Genomic DNA, 23,068 nt, shown 5'->3' on the forward strand with positions numbered 1-23,068 from the left:
GGCATTTTTTAACGCCTAGGCCGCCGGGGACGTAGATGGCCCGTGACATGCGTCTGGTGTTAACTATGTTAGGACGTTGAGACCAGTTAAATGAATCGATTTATTATTATATAAATAATATAGATATAGGCCCCGAACTCGGGTGGACTATGAGGGGGAGAACTGGATATTTTTACTGCCTTCCCTCACAGTGAATTCTGCTGTGGGGGGACGTTTCATGTTGATTTCTATAGTGTACTGTTCTATGTCTTTTTTTCTTTTTCTCTTTTTTGTTTTGTATGGATTTATTGACATTTGATCTGTTCAATTAATTTAATCAATCTCTGTAAAGCACTTTGGTTCAAATACTTGTTTTGTTGAAAAGTGCTATATAAATAAACATTATTATTATATTATTATTATCAGACCCCCGCTGTCCAAACAGCGGGTCGATGACTTCGGCTAACCTGCATGCGTGCATGGCTTCGGTTAGAGTAAGATCAGGTTTCCTTAGTAGCTCCGATCGTAATTTCTGATCGAGCATCCCCGTCACTAGAATGTCTCTAGTAAGCTGTTCAGTCATATTGTCAAATGGGTACCTTTGAGCGAGGTAACGCAGATCAGCAATAAAACATTCAACAGGCTCATCATGCTGCTGCTTTCTCGTAAAAAACTTGGCTCACTCTAAAATGCGGTTAGAGGGCAGGTCACAAAGCTCATCGAATTTTCGCAACAGACATACCGGGTCGTCGGCAGACTCAGCGGGTACTTGGACCTGATCATGTTCATCCCGGACCGCGGGACTGTAGGTGAAGGTTTGTGCTCTCCTCATGGCATCAGGACCAGCAAGATTTAGAAAAAGGGAAGCTTTAACGGCATCAGGATCGTTGCGATGAGCAATGTTCATGTAGTGGGTAAAATCCATCTCAAAAGTCGCCCAGCGCTCCGCTATGTCTGCATCAAAGACCAGGGGCGCGGGTTTGCGGCATGAGGATGCCATGGTGACACAAAGAGAGTAAAACTCCGACAAAGAAACAAACTCAAGAAATAAAACCCGATAAACAGGAGGCGCGAGAATTAACTTGCCGACACCATGTAAAGAAGTGAATCTCACACACTTGTAACTTTACTTAACTCTTTAATAAACACACAGATTAAACATGATCCAGCACGAACTGCACGCAGTCTGTCACCGTGCTGGAGAGAGAGAGAGATAGGAAGAGAGAGTGTTATTATACTTGATAACTAAGGCGTGGTTAGTGTTACTGAGGTAGCTACATTATTGGTTGCATTCATAAACCATCTACAGTGATAAACTGCAATTTGGGTCGGCATATTTAGTTAATTATAACTGGTAGGTGTTGTATTATGTAAGCTAATTGGTGCTACTGTCGTTTTTTCTCCTGCTTTTGAAAATTTGTGTAACTGCACCAGTCACAATTTTCATATAATTCCCATACTTTCCCAAATGTACCATTTTACTTTAAGCAATGTTGAATTATATTTTCTGGTCTCCATGTGTTCCTGCAATTTCTTGCATTGTTTCTCACAGTAATCCTTAAATTAGACATCTGCAGATTTTTATTTCTGAACCTAAATACACCACAATGAGTTTATTAAATATTAGTTTAGACCAAAACAATGAATCATTAGCAAAAATATCTATTGTTGCTTGTTGGAGTGCAGCAATTATGTAATCAGGACATGTTCACATTTAGATTCTATGATTAAATAGAACTATTTCATTCAAATATTTTTATTAATGACAAATATGACAAATGACAAATATTTCTCAAAATTTAAATAAATATTAAACTTACATTCCAATTTCTCTCATCATCAAAATATAAAATTCCTTTAGATGACCAGATTTATTATTTACTTGTATCTCTGCTTCAGCTTCAAATTTAAATTTGAATAAAATATTGGAAGACAAGATATGCTAAAATTTTGTATATTTGGACACACTGATTTTGTAGCTCTGTTACAATTTTTCTATTTTACAGTTAAAAATATAGTGCCTTGCATTGATGCAATGTTATACTTTTTTCTTGATAAAATTAGGGACGCAACAATGAAGCCTTTTAACATGGACGTAAAGTTTACGCATGTAAATAATTGCCATGAATGCAAAATCATGCTGGTTATACAGAGCACACAGCCCTTGACCTTGAACATCATCGGAGAAGTTCCCTTGTTAAAACTTAAGGTAACAAATCAATATCAGAATCCTATATCACCTAAGTTACCATAACTATTTAGATCACTTTAGGGAGAATTTCATTAACTATTCAATAGTATTTCATGTGCTAAGCATTGGTGCAACTATGTTTTGTAGTCTTTATTAGCACTGCCTAAAGTAGGATGTTGATGCAAAGAAAATGTTACGGATGCTAAAACTCTGAAATATGTACAGAATATGTTGAATATATTAAGATTCATAGACTCGTAGGTGTTGGGTGCCACTTCCCTGCCAAATTAATTTACACCCTCCTGTGTAGCTCTAGCAGATCTCCTCGTCAGGATATTGATCTCCTTCCAGTCAGGTGCAACTAACTCATCCTTCTTGTGCAGGTCACCTCTACCCCAACAGATATCACAAAGGTCTGAGAACCTGAATCCCTCGGGCCTCCAGGAGCTCTTCAGCCATACATTAATTTGCCTTTTTCTCCTATTCCTACCTTCACCAGTGCATGGCACAATGAGTTATTCCATTGTTGTCAGACAAATCTGTATTCTAAAATAACATAATAGCTCAGCACAGAAGGAATCCATTTGGACTATTAGCTGTTTCAAAGAACAATCCTGATATTGCTACTCTTTCCTGATATTCCTGTGGTGTGTTTAGTTTGGACTATGAATTCTAACTGTTTTTCCAAAAAATATTAAGTAAACTGCTCCATTCTCTCCAACTCTATACCTATCTAAATCCAAGGCAATACAAGATTCTCGTGTCAGCAGTGCAGAAGATATCACCTGGATATTTTCATCTCCTGAGACATCTCTATTTTCACAAGATGATACAATTCAAATTAGAGTAAATAATAATATTTGTGAGGAGAAAATTACAATAAGAGCTGGAACAGTTCTGCCCAAATTCATACCATTTGATCGTTTATCAATAATTATGCTTAAAACTTTCAAATATGGTGCATCAGTATTGTTCCGGGATGTGAAATGTGTTAATAATAAGACCATCATGCTAAATGTATCATTCACATTTGCTTAATAAAGTGTATTATATTTGTTTAATGCTGGATTAAACCATACTTATTGCTTGAAAAAATACAAAAAATAGAGTGGTGACATGGATAATGGAATTTGAGTGTTCAGGTTATTCTGAATTAAATGACAATAATGTATAATTTCTTAGGTATCTCATGAAACTAAAGGAATATCACCACAATTGGTAGAAATTAATCCTAATCTCCCGAAAACTCCACAAGACCTATTGAAATGGGCCAAAGACCATGAGTTTCCTGCTACGTCTTTAACAGAGATTCCATTGGTTGATAAGATTGAAGTTAAAATTAACCTTAATGGTAAGTGGAACAAGAGTTTAAAAATAGCCATTCAAAATATTAGTTAAATATTTATGTTGGCGTGTACATGATGATGTTGAAGAATAAAAATAGGATATGCTGGAAACATTTAGCAGATCAGGTGACTCTAGAAGGGGAAACAGTTAGCGTTTCAGGTCCAGGACCCTTCAATAGAAATATTTAGAACCTGGAGTGGTATGGCTAAGTAAATTTGGTAAAGATGTCAGAAACCTGGAATGGAAACTGAGGCGTTTGCTGGAGTGGCATTACAGGTGCAAAAAGTGTTCATTGAAGATATTAGTGAGTCTGGCATTGTTTGTCCAGCATGCTCCGAGCGTGAAATTAAATTGTATGTTTGTAATACTAATTAATTTTACAGATTGAATAAGGAAAACTGATTTATAGCGACAGAGGTGTTGGTATGCAGAAGGTACAAATTTCAGAAAGTTAGCAAAGGAAATAGAGATGAAAAGCAAAAATCTGCAAATGCAAGAAATCAAGTCAGAAAAGGCTGGAAATTTCAGTCTGTATGGAAAGAGAAAGAGTTATAGTGTTTCAGATCACTGATTTGAATGAGACGAGTTGTGATCTTGTTTGTGATGCAGTTTCCTGATGAGAGGGTTGAGTTTGTGTTAAGGTGAAAGTGAGTTCAAAGCAGACATTCAGAAAGGAATAATTCCTCAGATGATTATAGGATTGGCAAGATTACTTTGGGCAGATGTTGGGGTACTCAATCTAGTTGAATAGTCTTTCAGAGAGTTGGCACAGGATTTATGAGTTGAATGGTTCCCATTGTGCTGCAGAATTTTATGATAAAAATATCTGTTCCATTGTTGAAATGACAATATCTTAAAAAAAATTGATTTAAAAGTATATTTGGAAAAATAGGAATATCATCCGACAGTCCACAAAATCTGCCAGTCCGGCATCATCAAATTTCAAAGCATGCTGGATTAATAAAGTAAAACACAAAGTGCTGGAGGAATTCAACAGTCAGGCAGCATATGTGGAAGGAATAGACAGGCAAAGGTTTGCGGTCGGGTCCCTTCTTGAAACTGGAGTAAGAGTGAGAAATCTGGAAGAGTGAGATGAGGGTGAGGCATATGATAGGTGGATACAAGTGTCAGAGGTTGCCATAGACTTGAAATCACGGTTGATCGCTTGGGATCTTGTAGAATGGTTTCACCTAGAGATTGGTTGGAATAAGAACTCTACTTACCACATGCGCTACTTGATGAGAACAAGTAGAAGCATGAGAAAAAAAAAGAATAACGTGTGCCATGTGTAAACATTCTGTTTATGTATGGAGTTACAAACTTAAAATCAATTCAAATTTTAATATGAAGAGCCTGAAATGTTATCTGTTAATTCCATCCGCAGAGGTTGCCTGACCCACTTCTTGCATTCTGTTTTTTGCAGTTTCTTGTGTCTCAAATTTTAAGTTGCTTACAAAATATATTTTGTATTCTCTTCAAATCTCATGATGGTCTCCACAAATATAGATGAAATCACATTTATTTTAAGGTGCATCACTGGATCTTAGGAATCTCCCATATGATGTTATTGTAATCTTTTGGTTTTGGTTTGTCAAAAAATTAGAAATTAATTTTGCATTTAATGTAATAAATGTAGAATTTGGTTTTGAAATCAATGCAAAGTAATATTCTGAAATAGTCCCAACAAAGCCTTCTAATGTGATGAAAAGCAGTCTAAAATAGATTGTAATTGTCAAACACTAATTTAATGGTGCTCATACAGTTGTTGAACATTGTCATTCCGTGAGAACATTGTTATGCATGTGAAGTATAATTTTTTCTTATTCTATTGAAAATATAGACTTTCTTTTGAAAAAATGTAATTGACTATGTGCTATATTTGTTTCTTCAGTAAACGTTGATCATATTTCAACTTTGCAACCGGAGTCCCCAAGTAAATTTATGAAATCCGTTAGCTGCGGAGAAATGGGGATGGAAATCACTGTTAGTAAATTTAAGAAGGTAAGATGGAAAGATTCAGATTTTGTACCCCTGGGGCACAAAGTCACTGAAATCTCAGTTTCTGGCCCAACTTGAATGACATTAGCAAGAAGCAGAAACTCGGAAGAGCTCCTTTCTTCAGCTCACTAGTTGTATGAGAGCAGATATTGGTATGACTGTATGGCAAATGAAATTACTCGTATATTGCAAAACATACTTGGCTAATATATTATGATTATGATTATTATGATAGTTGGGCAGTTCCCAAATTAACATGAGGAGAGAAGCAGCCAACCAACCTGAGCCATGAAATATCTGACAAAAGTATTTGTGTTTTTTTCTTTTAACATGCATTAGTGTTCCTCATAGATTGGTACAATAGTGCAGAAATTCACACTCTGGAATGTATGCCTCAGCCACTTTGTGTAAATATTGCAGATATTATCTTGCAGGAGACCTAAGACCTTGCATTGCTTGCTTAAGAAACCTCGTGCCTGAAATAAGTGATAGGCAGCTCATCATTTACAAATCTACAAAAATTGCAGGAGTTGGTTGTGTAAGACATTGATTGTATTCTACCTAAGAGAGTTTGCATCTATAGTCGGACCATATTTCAGCTATTATTAACTTTCATACAAGAAGGTTTTGTAATGTAAGCTCTTCCATTCATTGGTCATCAGTTCAAAATACAGTAATCACATGGTACAATCTGAAGACTTTGTTGAATGTGATCTGAACTGTTGCTGATTGTTAAAGTCACTAAACTCTGGCACATACATTTATATTTGAATTTGTTTACTTTTTCCTCTCCTTTCAGAATTCAATTCTGGAAATCTCGCTATTGGATGACAAATGTAAGGGAAGCAGTAATGGAACGCACTTCTATCTAAAATACTTTCTTTACACTGAATGTAAAACCACAGAAAGTAGTCATAATTACACTAACAAGGTATGAATAATCTCTCTTACACAAAATATTTCCAAGTCAAGTTAATATTAAGACTGGCATAGGACTTTGTCACATTTTTATCCGATTAATTGTACGGGCACAAATCAAATCTATTTTAGAAAAGATTGTAATAATTTTGAATGTTATAAGTTAAATGATTTTTACATGATATAGTAATTCTCTTACCATATTTTATGTATTTGAATTGTATGCAAATCCCCTGGGGAAGATATATGTTTAATACCTGAGGTAATCTGAGAATATCTATCAATTACGAATGCATTAATGAATAGCATTCAAGCATGAACTAGTACGTTTATAACCATATGAACAATCAGACGGTTTATGGAAAGAACAGTGGGGGGAAAAAGTGAATAAGTGAATGTTTTTTTAATAGTTAAATGCTAGTATTAATTGCCTGGTGATTGTGTTTAGCGTTGACCTGAGAGACAATGCTATTTGTACATTTAGCAGCAATTAGTAGCAATTAATAATTATTTACTGGTTTAATGATGGTTTTGCATGTAATACCATTTCATCAGAACACTTTCCAAATAATTCTGTTGAGTAATGTTCAATCAATTGGGCGTGAAATGGGTGAGAGCAGTGAAACAACTGATAACATGATAATAGTTCAGTTACAATGCAAACCAATGTCCTTGCCAACTAGGAGCATCTTTGTTCAGTTCTGCATGTCATGAAGTAGGTGCCAAGAAAATTGGAACTGTAAACAGGAGTAGTTGGTATGGCCCCTATTCCACCATTTGATAAGATCATGATGGATATCCACCCAATGCACTTTTCTACTCACTCCCCAGTTTCCATTTTGGGTAAAATGTATAATTTGCAAAGTTGAATAAATTTATCAACTAGGTATTTAAAGGTTTACACTTCTGTGAATAAAGAAAAAATTCCTCAGCTCAGTCTTACATGACTGATCTTTATTCTGAGACAACAGCCTCCAAAGCACAGTGTCTTTTACTAGGGCAGGGGAATCAAGAATTAGAAAACATGGGTTTAAGATGAGAGGGGAAGAATTTAATAGGAACCTGAGAGGCAACTATTTCACTCAGAGGATGGTGGGTATATGGAATGAGCTGCCAAAGGAGGTAGTTGAGAAAGGTACAATAATAACATTTAAAATACATTTAGACAAGTACATGGATAGGAAAGGTTTAAAGGGATATGGGCCAATTGTGGGCAAATGGCATGAGCTAAGAAGGGACTTCTTAGTCGACATGGACAAGTTAGACTGATGGGCCTTTTTCAGTGCTGTATGACACTAATTACAGGAGCTCCAAATTGAGTGAGCAGCCTCCTTGTATGCTTTCAAGTAATCATCTTCCAATTCTTACATTTCAATGTGATCACTTCTTATTCCCCCAAATTCCAGTACCAAACGTAATCAATGTTTGCTGTTTCTTTTATTGTTTACCATGTGTTGACTTTTTGTGTTCACAAGTTGATACAAAATCCTTCTGCATATCAACGTTTACTAGTTTCTTACCATGTCATAAAATATTCTGCTTTTCATTCTATGTAATGTCACATTTACCCCATGTGAACTCCATGTGCCATTTCCTGCTCTTTTGTTCAGGTTGTCTAATATTTGTGAACTTTTTGCAAACTTTCTTAAAGCTCACTTCCCCTGGTGGTTCTGTAACATCGGCAAAATTAGATAATAACGTTAACTGTGCCCAATCACAATATCTAAGACCTCTATTTCCATCCTGTTAAAAGATTCCAGCATATTTCTGATAACTGTGTTATCAGATTTATCGTTTCATTCTTCTGATTATGCTGTAGTTCCTTCCTAAATCGGTGGTGTTTTTTTTTTTGTTTCCTATCTGCTGTGATTTCCAGAATTATAGTTTTCTAATAAATGATGAGATTCCATATTTGCTCTACAGGAGGAAAAACAAAAAGACAAAAAAAAATCCCATATTGCAACATCACCTTTGAAAGGTGTCTTCAATGTTAGTCTCAATGAAATGGTAATCTTTCAATTAGCCAATCAATTATAGATTACTACAGGTGGAAACACTCAAGTCTGGCACCCTTAGCTCGACAAAAAATCCAGACCACAAAAATTGCCCCTGATCCTCATACTTTGAGCAGGAGCATCGTTCTTTGTAATACTATGGTACTTTGTAATACTAGGGTAAGAGTTCCAAGAACGTTAAGTAGGAAACTCTGTCGTCCAAGATCGCCAAAGTTGCACAGATCGGTTGATTAGCTATAGATTAATAAAGATCTGACATAATTTTGGATTTTTGCTAGATCTTAGTTAGTTAATTAGTATTGATCTATATAATGGATTCAAAGTTGGCCAACCACAGGAGTTGCCGGACCACAGAATACTGGACTAAAGCAGCAATTGGTTTGGCTTCAGTTGACTTTTACCCAATCTCCCCCAACCGCCTCCTCCCCCGCCATGATCAAGTAATCCCTGAATGACTTGAGCAGGGTGTTAGGAGATTGTCAAAGCTTGTTGAACAGTGTGTAAGATGTTGGTGCTGGCAAAAGTTGACTAATATATGGGAGAGAAAAAGAACTGTCATATAAATCAAAATACATAAGTAAATATAGCAACCTCACTGACCTGATGCTTATTTTTATTTGGAATAATTAAAACCAGAAAATCAACTAATAAACTATTGTTTTCTACACAGCTAAAGATAAAGCTTAGCAATGGAGTTGAAATAAGTCATGATGTAAGTAATCTTTTGAACACATTTTTCCGATTAAATTAAATTGTTTGAAACAGCAGCTTTTACATTTTCAAAGTCAATCAAAACACTCATTGCGTAGCATAAACATTGTTCAAAATCCTTAGTTCTATGTGCATATTAGACGATTGTTATACCATCAACAAAAAATAATGACAAAAAATACCTGCCACCTGAATGCTCCTCTGCTTTGAAAATGAAAGGTATAGATGGTATATAGAAAGCTACAGATGCTGGAAATCTGAAACAAAAAAACCCACAGAAAATGCAGGAAATTCTCTGCAAACCAGGCAGCATCTGCGGTAAAAGGAACAAAGTGAACGTTTTAAGTCCGAGACTTCCTGTCAGATAATTCTAAAGTCTTGCCTCATGCATCCCGTATAAGTCAACCACAGAAAAATATACTGCACTGTAATCTGTGGGGGCAGCTATTACTTAAGTATCACATATTTCCACTCAAAAGGACACAGTGTTGGAGCCAGGCAGCATCTCTGGAGAACATGAAACTGAGAACACTCATGCTGCCTGACCCGCTGAGATATTCCAGCACTTTGTGTCTTCTTTAGTGTAAATATGTGCTAGTTATTTGTTGTTTTCATGAAAAATTGATTAATAAGTTGTAGAATATTGTGTATTCAAGTGGAACATGATAGCAGTCATTAAACAGATGGCTGGAAAATTGTGCTATATTTGGCATGTATTCTTATACCAAAAATTGTTAAATAGAAATGAACTTCTAATTAAAAATAAGTTTCCATTCATTGTGATTTATCATACAATATTTTCTAAACAGATACTTTGTCCTCGTGTACAAACAATTTGTGATATCCTCAAGCTGAACAATGTAAATAATGGAAGACAAATTAGAATTCACGAGCTTCCTGACTTTAAAAAGCCATCTGTAAAGCTTTACAGTTGCACAACTGTCTATGGAGAGGTATGATGACTAACTTCTATGAATTTGTATTGTGACTGGCTGCTCTTATCTGTTAAACAAATCTTAATATACAAAATGTGTGTTAACTGATTGTTCTATACAACATGGACCTTCCTTTGCCTTTATTGCACCGTTACTTCTTTTCAAGGTATTAAATTGTCTTTGAAGCATTTTGAAATATACTGAGAGTAATAACATAGTTTAAAAATGCAGACATTTTTAATAGAAAGTGCAAGATTTAATCAATTTATGGAATCTTGAATCTTTACTAAAATGTTCACTGAAAGGGGCATCATCAAAATGTTATATAAACTCACAGTACTCTTATTATCCTTACAATATAGTGTGCTGTCTTAATAGCCCACTTTCTGCCTCAACCATTATGCTGCTTTGACTGACAACTTCTAGTGATTTCCCCTTGCAAAAGATAATGGTAGGTGAGATTTTTCCAGTTAAAATAAATTTATAACATGTTATGATCCCCAATGCTTACATAAGAGTATAAGACAGCACACTATATTGTATGGATAACAAGAGTACTGTGGGTTTATATAACATTTTGATGGACGCCCCTTCCAGTGAACATTTTAGAAAAGATTCAAGATTTATTCCATATGACTGACAACTTCTTGTGATTTCTATTTGCAAAAGACAGGTAAGTGAGATTATTTCCGTGTTATTACTGATGAGCCCGGTCGGAGGAGAACAGGGTAGAAACAAAACCTATTTTGAATGCTATTCAGAGATTTTTCCAGTTAAAATACATTTATAAGTAAATCTTGCATTTATATTTCCAAAATATGTTGCTCAGCCTTTCATGTCTAATCCACGGTTTAATATGGTCACAATTGATCTGATTTGTAACTTCTTCTCTACATTCCTGTCTGCTCTGTGTAATCTTGCAGTATGTACGAAGATTGCACAACTATGGCCTGTCCCACTTGAGTGACCTAATCCGCGAGTTCTGGTGAGTTTGCTCTCGACTCATACTCGCAGCATGGTAGACACAAGGTCATAGGAGGTCTTCGTAACTCTCCTTCATGCTCGAGGGTGGTGTCCGCGTACTCGAGGCCTCAGCTAGGTCGCGGCGGTTTTTTCAATAAGTTAAAAAATGCCCACGAGTAAAATAAGGTCGCCATGGAAAAAAATCGATACTATTTTTACTCGTATGTTTAGTCGTAGTATGTCGGCATCTTAGTCTTAGGTAATTGAGGGTAGTCGAAGGTAGTCGTAGATAGTCTTCATCATAGTCGAAGGGAGGTCGAAGGAGGTCGTCTTCACTCTCCACTATTCGGTGTCCAATTTTCCCGAAGTTAGTCGTAGCTAGTCGTAGCTAGTCTTCAACATAGTCGAAGGAGGTCTTCAACATGTCTTTTTTTTTTAACTCTTCTAAACTTGCCAATTAGATCGCCCAAGTGGGACAACCCCTTTAAGCTTTAGCAAGAAAGAATTTCATTGTTCTGGTCCTGGTGCATTGTACATTAAACACTCTTGACTGCAGAAGATGATTCACGTATCAAATAGGACAGAGGCAAGTGATTATTCAAATTTACAATGCCTCAGAACAAAAGACTTCCTTGGTATTCCACCACCCTTTGTAATACTCTTTTAAACATTAGGTGTTTGTAGAGAATTGATTATGGTTTATCCTTGCTAGGGGTTCTAAATTAAAAATGATAAAATATGAAAGCCTCTTTTGTTTTACCATAAAAAAACTTTTCAGTATAATATACCACACAACTTTAATAATAATTTCATATTTTTACAGGTTTCAGTTGCCTCACTGACCCCGGGGATGTTTAAACAAATACAACATAACTGCTCCCTCATCCCGAAATTTACTACTAGTTCTGGACAAAAAGGTCTCAGACTTCATGACATGCCCTTGACCCTTACTAATCTGAAGCCAGATCAAGCCATGTGTGGTCAATCCGAAATCTTGTACAACCGCTTCCAGTTCACTTTCCATAATGTCTGGAGCCCTGTCGTTGAGGATGTAGTCATGGAATGCGATACAGGTTATTGCATTGAACCAGTAAGTTGCTGATACATCATTTTTAGAAGTAGTCATAGTGCACGGAAACAGGTCCTTCACACTAACTTGCCTATGCTGAACAAGATGACCCATCTACGCGAGTCTCACTTCCCTGCTTTTGTCTTTCTCAACCTTCCTATCCATGTACTTGGCCAAATGGTATAGTACCTGCCTCAACTACCTCCTCTGGCAGCTTATTCCATATAGCTAGCAGCCTCTATGTGGAAAACATTGTCTCTCGGATTCCTGTTGAATCTTGTTCCTTTCACCGTAAGCCTATGTCCCCTAGTTCTTCATTTCCCTACTCTAGGTAGGTGACTCTGAGCATTTACCCTATCCATTCCCCTCATGATCTTATACATCTCCACAAGATTACCATTCATACCTCCTGCGCTCCAAGGAATGAAGTCCTAGCCTGCCGAACCTCTCCCTCCTCTTTTATCCCCACCTCTACCTCTCCTGTAGCAACTGTACTCTGGAACTAGTAGCTGCCAGTCATGTTTCTCTCTTAGTTATGTTTCCAAACCGGCCACAACATCCCAATCGCACATACCTATCCGGACGCCGCTGAGTTAATCCGCCTTAAAATAAATGCGATTCAATCCTCCAGTTCTTCCCCACTCCCTGCCATGTTCCTGCCTATTCTGTCCACTGAACGTTCTTTCATCACCTTCCATTCTGAATGCCAAACTCTCACCTGTCTCGGCCCTGCATTGGATCCTGCCCCTTTCCAATTGAGTTTAAACCCACCCATTCATCCCAATGGTCCAAAAATCTGAATTCTCTCCCCCTGCATCAAATCCTCAGCCATGTATTCATCTATCCTATTTTGCTGTTCCTATCCTCACTAACATAGATATATAGATATAGATATGCCATTTATTGCCACTATACACGTACAATGAAATTAAAAGCAGCTCGTACTCAGTGCATACATATAATTTAGTACAAAAAACAAGAAACAGAAAACAAAAAACAAAAGGGAGAGGGGGGGGGGATAGGTGTACAATTCTGCGGCGCTATATACATATCTATAAAGGCAAAATGGTGAAGGAGATGTTTAAAGATTATCTTAAATATTAAAAATGTTTTTGAAAAATGTTAAAAATTACAGTTACAATACACATTACAGATCCAAAATTCATTACGTGGATATAATAGATGGAAGTCCGGGTGTTGGGCTGTGAAGTCAGTGCATGTGTGAATTAAGAGTAGTTATAATTTTCGAAAAACAACTATTCCTGAGTCTATTTGTCCTAGATTTGATGCACCTATAGCGCCTTCCAGAGGGCAGCAGGCCGAACAGTCTAAACGCAGGATGGGAGCTGTCCTTGATGATATTCTTTGCCCTGCTAAGGCAGCGGGAGGTGTAAATATCCATCAGGGAGGGGAGAGGGAAGCCAATGATCTTCTGTGCTGTCCTAGTTACCCTATGAAGCCTCTCCCTGTCTGCCATGGTGCAGCTGCCGTACCATGCTGTAATGCAGTATGTCAGCAGGCTCTCGATGGACGAGCGGTAGAAGGTCAGCAGCAGGTTAGAGTCCAGGTTGTGCTTCCTGAGGACCCTCAGGAAGTGCAGCCGCTGCTGAGCCTTCTTGATGACCGCTGTCGCGTTGTCTGTCCAGGAGATATCAGCAGAGATAAGGACGCCGAGAAACCGGAAGGTGTTGACCATCTCCACACACTCGCCGTTGATATGTAGGGGGACTAAGTCGGTGCTGTGCCTCCTGAAGTCGACAATGAGCTATTTTGTTTTCCTGGTGTTCAGAGCCAGATTGTTTTCTGAGCACCAGGTTGTCAACTTCAGGACTTCCTCTCTGTAGGCTGCCTCGTCTCATGTGACAACAAGAGTAATCTGGAGATCACTACCTTAGAGGTCCTGCTTTTAAACCTTTTACCGAACTCCCTATAATCATTTTACAGGACTTCATTACTTTTCCGACTCATGTCATTTGTGCCAACATGCACAACGACTTCTATTCTACCAGTAACTGTGCTAACATCATCAAATTTGCTGTTGGTGTTATTATTTATTATTTCTTTAGCATCCCTGAGGATGGTAAAGAAATGGACACAATTACAACTTCTAAAAGATATATTTGGGCAGATATATGGAAAGGAAAGGTTTAGAATATGTCAGCATGGACAAAATGGGTCAAAGATGGAAGATGGTTCCTACTGTACACCTCTATGATTCAGTAACATATTTCTGATTTATTTTTGTTCAATTGCATCCCTTTTAGGTATTTAATTAAAATAAGAAAATATCTTGAAAGAAACATCGAGTTTTCTGATAAATAATTAGTAAAACAGAATGAAAATACTAGATTAAATTATGTCACTCTGACAGCTTTGCAACTGTTTTGTCCAGCCAAATTAGATCAGAACTTTGATGTACAAAATGTTTTTTGTATTAAATGTCACTGCTTAAATATTTCCTGTGAATGTCGAGGGTAACAAAAAATGTAAATACAGTTTAACAGCATGAGGGAATTTTTGTACAAAACCACTTACTGAGACATGCAAAAAGTAAAGCCAAGATCTTGTTTTTTTCAGAACAAATGCCATTTCGTGGGGAAAATATCTAAAGCTTTGAAAATAGATAACAATAATCCAAAACAACTTGGTAAGTTGAACTTTTTGATGATGAGCATTTGCTATTATTGCGAGTCTATTTATTATTAAGCTATTTAATATTATTATTTTATTAGTTCTTTATTTTGAACAGCAGCATTACCCATTTAATTTGTCATGAAAGATAAAATAAAACTATTATAATAGAGGGTAAACTGACACATGAGGCACATGTGTCTCATTGTTCAGATTTAATGGAATGGTCTGATTACCCTCCTCGGATGTATGGAGGGTAACCAGAGAAAAGTTCTTAAGTGGGTACAATTCTTCAAATCAAAAGCTGGCAGCATCTAGCACTCAAAGTAAATAAAGTATTGGAATTAACAATACATACTTGCTGTCAGTGCTTTTATTTTGTGGACAAAAAGATGATGGTACACATATTAAAAATTAAGCTACACTTATTAACAGGGTCAATATACCTCTTCTGTTTTGATTTTGTGACCAACTTCTAATTTAATAAACTAATCACTGAAAAGTATAAACACAACACATGTTAAAAATTAATCATAATCTAGTGTTTATCTATTTAAATATGTCACAATGCCATCATAAAACAAGCACTGCTTGCAGACCTCTTTTGAAACTGGCATTAAGACGTTTTTTTTCTAACATTAATCAAACCCATTTATTATATATATTTTGATTTATGAACTGTGGAAGTATGTAATTTAATTTGTGCAATAAAGAGAGCTTTGTTTTACACATTCTATGGATGGAGATATCACGGTTGGAATGCATTTAGAGAAAAAATGTATAATGCTGACACCAGTTGCACTTTAAGTATAAAAATTCATATTTCCAATTTAAATATGAATTTTTCCAAAGGAATCTATTGAGAGGAGAAATATTTGTATGCTTGCACCATATTGTTTCCATATTCAATTGGATTCTTGTAGGTCTTCCTGCATTGTTTGCTTCACATCAGGGACTTCTGTCCATTTTTCATTGCTCGCAACCGTTGAGTTGAATTCTGAGAATATAATAATTTGCTAATAATAAACACTGATTTTAAATACTTCCTTCAAATGCAGTTGAGAGTGTCATGTGGTGGTGCGAGAGTTACAACATAATTGGTGAGAAGTTCATCTTTAGTCACCAGTGCAAAGCACGTGTCAGGTTTTCAACTGTCTGTTGGATTTGCAACCGTATTGACCGATTTCCTTGCTTGCATTTAGTTCTACGTTTAGTCAGATTTTTCCCCAATATATTTTCAGCTGTGGGAAAAAATATATTGGGCCAAAAGTCCACTCTCTTTCTGTGGAGGAAATCCCACATTTCTTCTCTCGGTATCTCTTAAGCAATTTGTTTCTTGAATGGCATTAAATTGATTTTGAAATTGACCATTTTGCTTAGTTAAATGACTTCTTCACCCTCCCCGGCAGTCAACAGATTTCTCAGATTGATTAGCTTTCCACCCTCACAAAAGCCAAATGACCTTCAGACACCTTTTTAATGGATATCTCCTGCTTTTTGCCCTTCAACCTCGCAGCAAATCTGCTTGTGTGAGCATTACTTTATAATTTTGAAAAGTTCAGATACTTGAATGCAAAATCTTATCTTCTCCAACATAAACACAGGTTTCTTTCTTTATATTAATTCCTCATGCCTAAGAAGATGTCACCAATGTTTTTCCAAATTCGTGTTGTTAAAAGAAAACATTAAAGTCCACAACTTTAACTAAAGACTGACAGGCATTACTTAGTGGGCAAAAAATACTAAACTGTGCTGCACTAAAACAAGTATATCACAATATGGTAATTTTAAACATGGGCTGATACTGAATAATCCTGAGCTAGCAAAGAATATATATTCCCAACATTCGTGATTTAAAAAGATAAGTCAAAGGATGATCCTTATGATTTTTTGCAAAAATATTTGACGGAGAACACATTTAAATTTTGTGTGGACATATTGGGCCTATGCAGGTTTTGTGTGAATATTATGCTGATACACAATATCGGCTCTCACAAACGCCGAAAAACTGCAGCAGTCGAGTATCAGTCTGATGAAATGGATTTGAAAAATGTCAAAGTGATCAAGAAAATCCAAAGAGTTACAAATGTAATCATTGGCCCAGGGGAGAAAGGATGGAGTCAAGATCGGAACAAATAATTTAGTGAGACAAGAGCAGGCTGGAAAAGTGTGTTTGCCCAGATAACTCTGCTTGTGATTCTTGGACAGGTTCACCTTCAGTCTGCAGGAGTGACCTTGAGCTTCTGGCTGCCTGCTCTTTAAATTCACCACCCCATTCCACTGTGACCTTTCTGTCTTTAGACTCCTGTATTGTTACAATGAGGTCTTACTCGGGCTTGAGGAACAACACCTCATCTTCACATCGGAACTGAAACTTTAACACTGTTTTTCTCTCAACTGTCTAATCTGCTGAGTATTTCAGATTTCTAGGAGTTGCAGTTCCCCGCCCCCCCCAAATCTAATAGAAGCCTGGGTTCCCTTTCTATTAAAGGTAGCAGACATGGAACTTTGGACAACTAAATTTGTCATTATTTTGCCCATTATATTCCAGTGAAAGTAGACATAGCTACATTATTATTAGCTCCAAATGTGTTTGAGAAAGATGAAGGAATGGTAGGGTGGAGAAGGGGAAATACAATCAGGTGCATTCAGAATTGTTTATGAAGTAGATGGAACCCTATAGTTAATTGTAAAGTTTGTTTAAGGTAGGCAGGTTTGTATTTACTAATATATTTGGTTCCATTGGTAATTCTGGAACTCTAGATTAGAAAGCGTTATGTAGTTTGTAATGTGCTGTTGTAATGATTGGAACAATGTATCCTGGTTTATATCCTTGCAAAACTATCAATGATCAGAAGCTTTGCAACCGACTTCCTTTCCCGGAAAACATGCACCACTGAGGTCATTTTATTTCATTTATTTTCCAAGTACTGTACTAAGTAACTATGGTGATGGGCTTGAAAGTTAACATTGGGTCAGGGTGGGATTGCCCTGAGGAAGAAATGGAAGATGACCTTGTTGGCAAGATGTCAAGCATCTCAAATATATTATGGTCAGAGGAGGGGGATGTAGGAAATTGTCTGTATCTTCCATATGGACAGATGCCAGAAAAAACAAATGTATTAATCCTAACATGACAAGAGCAAGTAAAGCTAAGATTAGGGCTTTTGTGATATGTCAATCCTTTGGAGCATAAGGTTTTGGATTTCTGACAAAGGCTTTTCCTGTCCAGCATCCCTCTAATATCTTCTTCTCCTGGACATTCCTCATTGTGATAAATTTATTCTTTTTATTCTCAGATGGGGAGCCTTAAATGTCCATAATATACATCAGAAATGCATCGTGTCTGAAACTCTATTAAGCTGCATTGGTGAGAATGCAAAGTCACAATACAGAGTGCTACAAAGTGATAATAGCATTCCTAAGAAATCTCACATTATAGAAAATCACATTCTAAAATAGTGTCAAAGGGAAAAGGCGATTAAGGGCTAGAGTTTCAGATCGCAATAACCAAGTTATTTTCCCGGAAAGATTTTTCTACAGCAAATCTTTTTATTGAGTTTACTTTTGTTACTGTAAGCCAGAAATAATAAAGGCTGCATGTTACATTGTTTCATAATTATATCATAAATGTCAATAGCAGTGATTGCTTGTCAACTTCAATGACCTCCCGTGGTGAAACTAGTAGATGTGTTCCCTAGTTCGCAATTGAAATTGCATTATAACCAATTTGACTCGCTTAATACAAGCAATGTTCCTTAATTCACTAATTAGCATTTTGAAACCCGTTATAGCAGAACGACCTGTACTGGCATATCCATGTGAACATTGCAAGGTCATTGAACAGCGTGGGTTTGTCTGATGTGTGTTCTGCCAATCTAGCAGAATCTTAAAATCAAACTGCAGTTGTTGGAAATCTAATGTAAAAAGAGAATGTTGATGAACGATCATGAACTTGAAATGTTAGCTGTTTTCCTTTCCCCTGAAGCTGCCTGACCTGGTGAATAATTATAGCATTCTCTGTATTACTGCACAATCCAGAGAGCTTTGCGAGTGGCTCCAGTTGTTTAATGACTAGAAAAATGATAGATTTGTGTCCTAAGGTCGCTTAATATCCTACCGTTTACAGTATATATCCTACTCTTATTTAATATCTCAAAATGCATCATCTCACACTTGTTGAGGTTAAATTCCATTGCCAATATTCCATCAGATCAATATCCTGCAGTGGCTTTAGACATCCTTCCTCACTATACAAAATGTTTGTGCCATCTGCAATCTTACTAATCATACTATTACAAATCAACGGTATCCTTCTGGTACCACTGCCTCCCAGCAGAAAACCCTTTTAGATTCAATAACCCAGCACACCTAGGATTCCATGTGTCTTAACCTTCTACACTCGCCTGCCGTGTTGGATCTTGACAATTGCTTTACAATGTCTACTGCCTTGCCTTGAAAAATATTCTTGCATACCTCCTCAAAAAAACTCAACTTAGTGAAACTGGATTTCCTCTGCACCGAGCCTTGATGACTATTCTATTCCTTGCAATTTTCTCCAATAATTCTTCTACCATTCATGTATGGGTATTAAGAATTCACCAGCTTGCAGTTACGTACTTGTCCCTGCTGTCCTTGTTAAATAAATAAACAATATTACCTATCCTATAGATACCTACTAACTCACCTCCGACTAATAAAGAAGCAAGTATCTCCGTCAGGGCTCCATTTATCTCCACCCTTGCTTCCCATCACATTCTATAATTGATCTCATTGTGACCTGGGGATTTATCCACCCTTATGCATTAAAGACATTTGACACCTCCACCTTCTTAATACTTACATACCCTTTACTACAAACATACCCCTCACTGAACTTTCTATCTTCTCCTTGGCGGATAGATGATAGATATTAATTTATCTATCCAGCCTGACACTGGGGGTGGAATTGAGAACAGGTACAGATCAAGGAATCAAGATAACTCCCATGTGTGCATCAATCTTTGCTGATTTCATACCACATTTATAGGTTCAAAAGGTGGAAGGCCTTTGTTACCTTGATAAGGAATGTAAATATCTGTGTGGATCATGTTTAATTATGCTCTGCATCCATGGGAAAACGTAATTATGGCAAAAATAAAAACTCTTTTGTTCAATTGGGAAGGCAACTAATTATCTATCATCTCATAACGTAGGAGGAAGCCATTTGGCACATTGAGTCTTCCTGGCTCTGAGCATTCCTTCAGTACCATACTTCCACTTGATTCCCTGTAAACAATTTTCTCTCGTGTGCGCTCCACCCCCTCCCCTACTTTCCCAAATATCCTACCTTGCACCTACACAATAGAGGGGTGGACTTCACCAACACTTATGAAGTACAGGTATCAGGATTCACAAAAGGTGTTTGCTGAAGTAACATAATTAGTTTTAATAAAATGAAAACATGTGGAATTGAAAATTGATGGCAGAATGGATACAAAATTAGCCGAGCGACAAAAGCAGTGTGATGATAAATGATGATTGTTTTATGTAGTGCTTCTAGTTGTGTTACCAGATTGATTTGGGACCACTGTTTTTTTAGTAAACAGTGAGGAGCTGGATAGATATTTACAAATAATTTCAAAATTTATAGACGACACAAAACCTGTGGTAAATATGAGGAGAGAGGATGATAATATTTAAAGCTTTCAGATTAGTCAAATGGACAGTAGATAAAATGTAATGTTCATATATTAAATTTATACATTTTGACAGAATATGAGGTAGAGTAAATTTACTAGGTCAGCGTGGATTTGTGCCTGGGAAATTGTGTCTCACAAATTTGATTGGACTTTTTGAAGAGGTGACAAGATGCCACATGTCTGGTCTGGAAGGTTCGTTCACATTGGATCCAAGGCGAGCTGGTCAACTAGATACAAAATTGGGTTGGTGGAAGCAGTCATAGGGTACTTGTTCAGAGGTCTGGGATTGTTGATGTGCCACAGGGACTGGTGCTAAGTCCACTGTTTTTTGTCAACTACATTAACTATTTGGATGAAAACATTGTTAACATGATTAAATTGATTGATGACCACAAAATTAATGATGTAGTGGACGGAAAGTTATCTAAGATTACAAAAGTACCTCGATGAACTTGGTATCCAAAAATCAAAAACAAAAAAATAAAATGGACCAAGGAATGGCAGATGGTATTTAAATTTGACAAGTGTGAGGTGTTGCATTTGGCAAGTTATACCAGTATAGAACTAATACAGTAAATGATAACTTGGGACCCAACACAGACATAATAGGCCAAATGGTCATTGTCTTACTATATTCTGGTTGCAGTGTTTAGAAAGATCATTTTTCTCCCATGAATTTTGCTCATTGATAAAACGTGGCTTTGCAACATAAAATATAAATTATTTTTTAGTTTATGTTCTTAACTGGAAAACTGATTGCAGTCAACAAGCAGCAAATGGTTATAGCAATAGTCATATCCTACATTTCCTTCATTTTTTAATATTTTTCCCAGTCTACAATATCAGAGTTCCACAAAGATTTGCGAAATAGTAATTGAATAGTAACTTGCATTTGCAAATAGTGATGAACGTCAAAAATTAACATCTAAAAAGACTTGCAAGATATAGTTACAAGAGATGTTTAATATAATTTACTCATTTATTTTTATTGTCTAGATTGTCCCAAATCCCAAGACCCCACAAATTCCAGGCCAAGAGGTGAGTCCTTTATCAGGCTGCTTCTCATTAAAAAAATGGTTGATTAGTCTATTATAGGCACATTTAAATATTTTATGGACTTATGCAAGGACATTTCAGAAAATCCAAGTTTCAAAAATTATATACGTACTAATTAAGTACCTTAGCTGGATCGATAGTTTGTGCAAGATATTAAATATGTGCATGCCGGATTTTTTGTCTTTGGATTCTTACTTAAAATCTCTCTTTATATCTGACAATAATAATGTTTATATCAAGAACATTCCCATCATTCGCACTTCAACCATAGGTCTAGATTTCCTCTATCATATTTAAAAAAAAACTATAAAAATATAATTGGATCTATGGTGGCTACAATCACTTCATTGTGGACCCAGTGTTTGCTTCATAAAATGCTAGTTAGCAAAAGAATAATGCAGTGCATTTTTGGTGGTTCAATTTGTCTTGCTGTGAACAGTATTATGATTTAGCTACACATTTTTAAATAGCATTCTAAATATTTTGAGTGCCCTTGACTCTTTTTGTGATTTGCTGGAGTTTAAAAATAAATTGCAATCTTTCATGTAAGTGTTCCAAGCACTCCACATTCCTTTCTTCACTGTTTTAATTTCTCACAAACTCATATGCTAGAACTAAAATGAAATGTTTAGAATTTTCTTTATTGCACGTTTAATCCTAACTTTATATATTTAAAATGCATTAGCATCGTTATCAGTATCTTCACTATATTGGAAGTTATAATTGGCCCTGTAATCAGGCCAGACTTTCTTCAGATTTGTGATTGAAAAATTGGCCTATATTTCTCATTCCCATTTCTAGTCATACTTGCGTGATCATTTACTCACACGACCATATATTCCCACCATCATACAATGAAAAACATGAGGAATTTCATTAGCCAGAGGGTAGTGAATCTGTTGAATTCATTGCCAGAGATGGTGGTGGTGACCAAGACATGGGTATTTCTAAAGGGGAGATTGATAGGTTCCTGATCGGCAAGGGCTTCAAAGGTTACAGGGAGAAGGCAGGAGAATGGGGTTTAGAGGGAAAAATAGATCACCCATGATCGAATGGCCGAGCAGACTCGATGGGCTAAATTGCCTAGTTCTGCTCCTATGTAACCCTCTTTTAAGATCAATGGTGATAATTGCAAGTTCTGCAGAATGCAGTTGAGTAGAAATACAATGGGTTTTTTACTGACTCGGAAAGAGATTGGGTAGGCAGATTCTGATTATTTTTTTTTCTCTTTTCTGTGCTATAGGTCCCTCTGATGTCCCAGGATTGGGGATGGCAGCTGTATTAGGAATTGTGTTTGGTGCCTTTATCATTGGCGCATTGCTCATTGCAGCTCTATGGTATATATATTCGCACACTGGTGAGTTGTAATTTCATATTCTCCTCAAAGTGTTTTGATGGATACCTTTTATTTGACATTGCTTCAGTATTTTTTAATATTGGTTTCCAGCATTTTCTTTATAATTTCCAGAGAATACCATAATTTGTTCTCCTCCATGCCCAGCTACTTGTGAGACAGTTCATTCTTGCAATTCCACTCTGGGTCACATCCACAAATAAGATTTTTTTCAAGTTAA

At 36.5% G+C, this 23,068-nt stretch overlaps 1 protein-coding gene across 3 annotated transcripts in view; it reads left to right on the forward strand.

The window, feature by feature from the left end:
- The window catches only part of LOC129711977 (endoglin-like), a 71,358-nt gene that overhangs the window by 38,616 nt on the left and 9,674 nt on the right, over positions 1-23,068 (forward strand). For all 3 annotated transcript variants that reach the window (XM_055660066.1, XM_055660064.1, XM_055660065.1), the window contains exons 7-16: positions 2,044-2,188; positions 3,353-3,521; positions 5,409-5,518; positions 6,315-6,446; positions 9,119-9,160; positions 9,969-10,112; positions 11,881-12,147; positions 14,704-14,773; positions 21,435-21,476; positions 22,738-22,851. In XM_055660066.1, coding sequence (XP_055516041.1) covers positions 2,044-2,188; positions 3,353-3,521; positions 5,409-5,518; positions 6,315-6,446; positions 9,119-9,160; positions 9,969-10,112; positions 11,881-12,147; positions 14,704-14,773; positions 21,435-21,476; positions 22,738-22,851 — 1,235 coding nt within the window. The remainder of the gene's footprint in view (positions 1-2,043; positions 2,189-3,352; positions 3,522-5,408; positions 5,519-6,314; positions 6,447-9,118; positions 9,161-9,968; positions 10,113-11,880; positions 12,148-14,703; positions 14,774-21,434; positions 21,477-22,737; positions 22,852-23,068) is intronic.

The sequence above is a fragment of the Leucoraja erinacea genome, chromosome 31 (assembly GCF_028641065.1).
Source record: "Leucoraja erinacea ecotype New England chromosome 31, Leri_hhj_1, whole genome shotgun sequence".
Taxonomy (NCBI): domain Eukaryota; kingdom Metazoa; phylum Chordata; class Chondrichthyes; order Rajiformes; family Rajidae; genus Leucoraja; species Leucoraja erinaceus.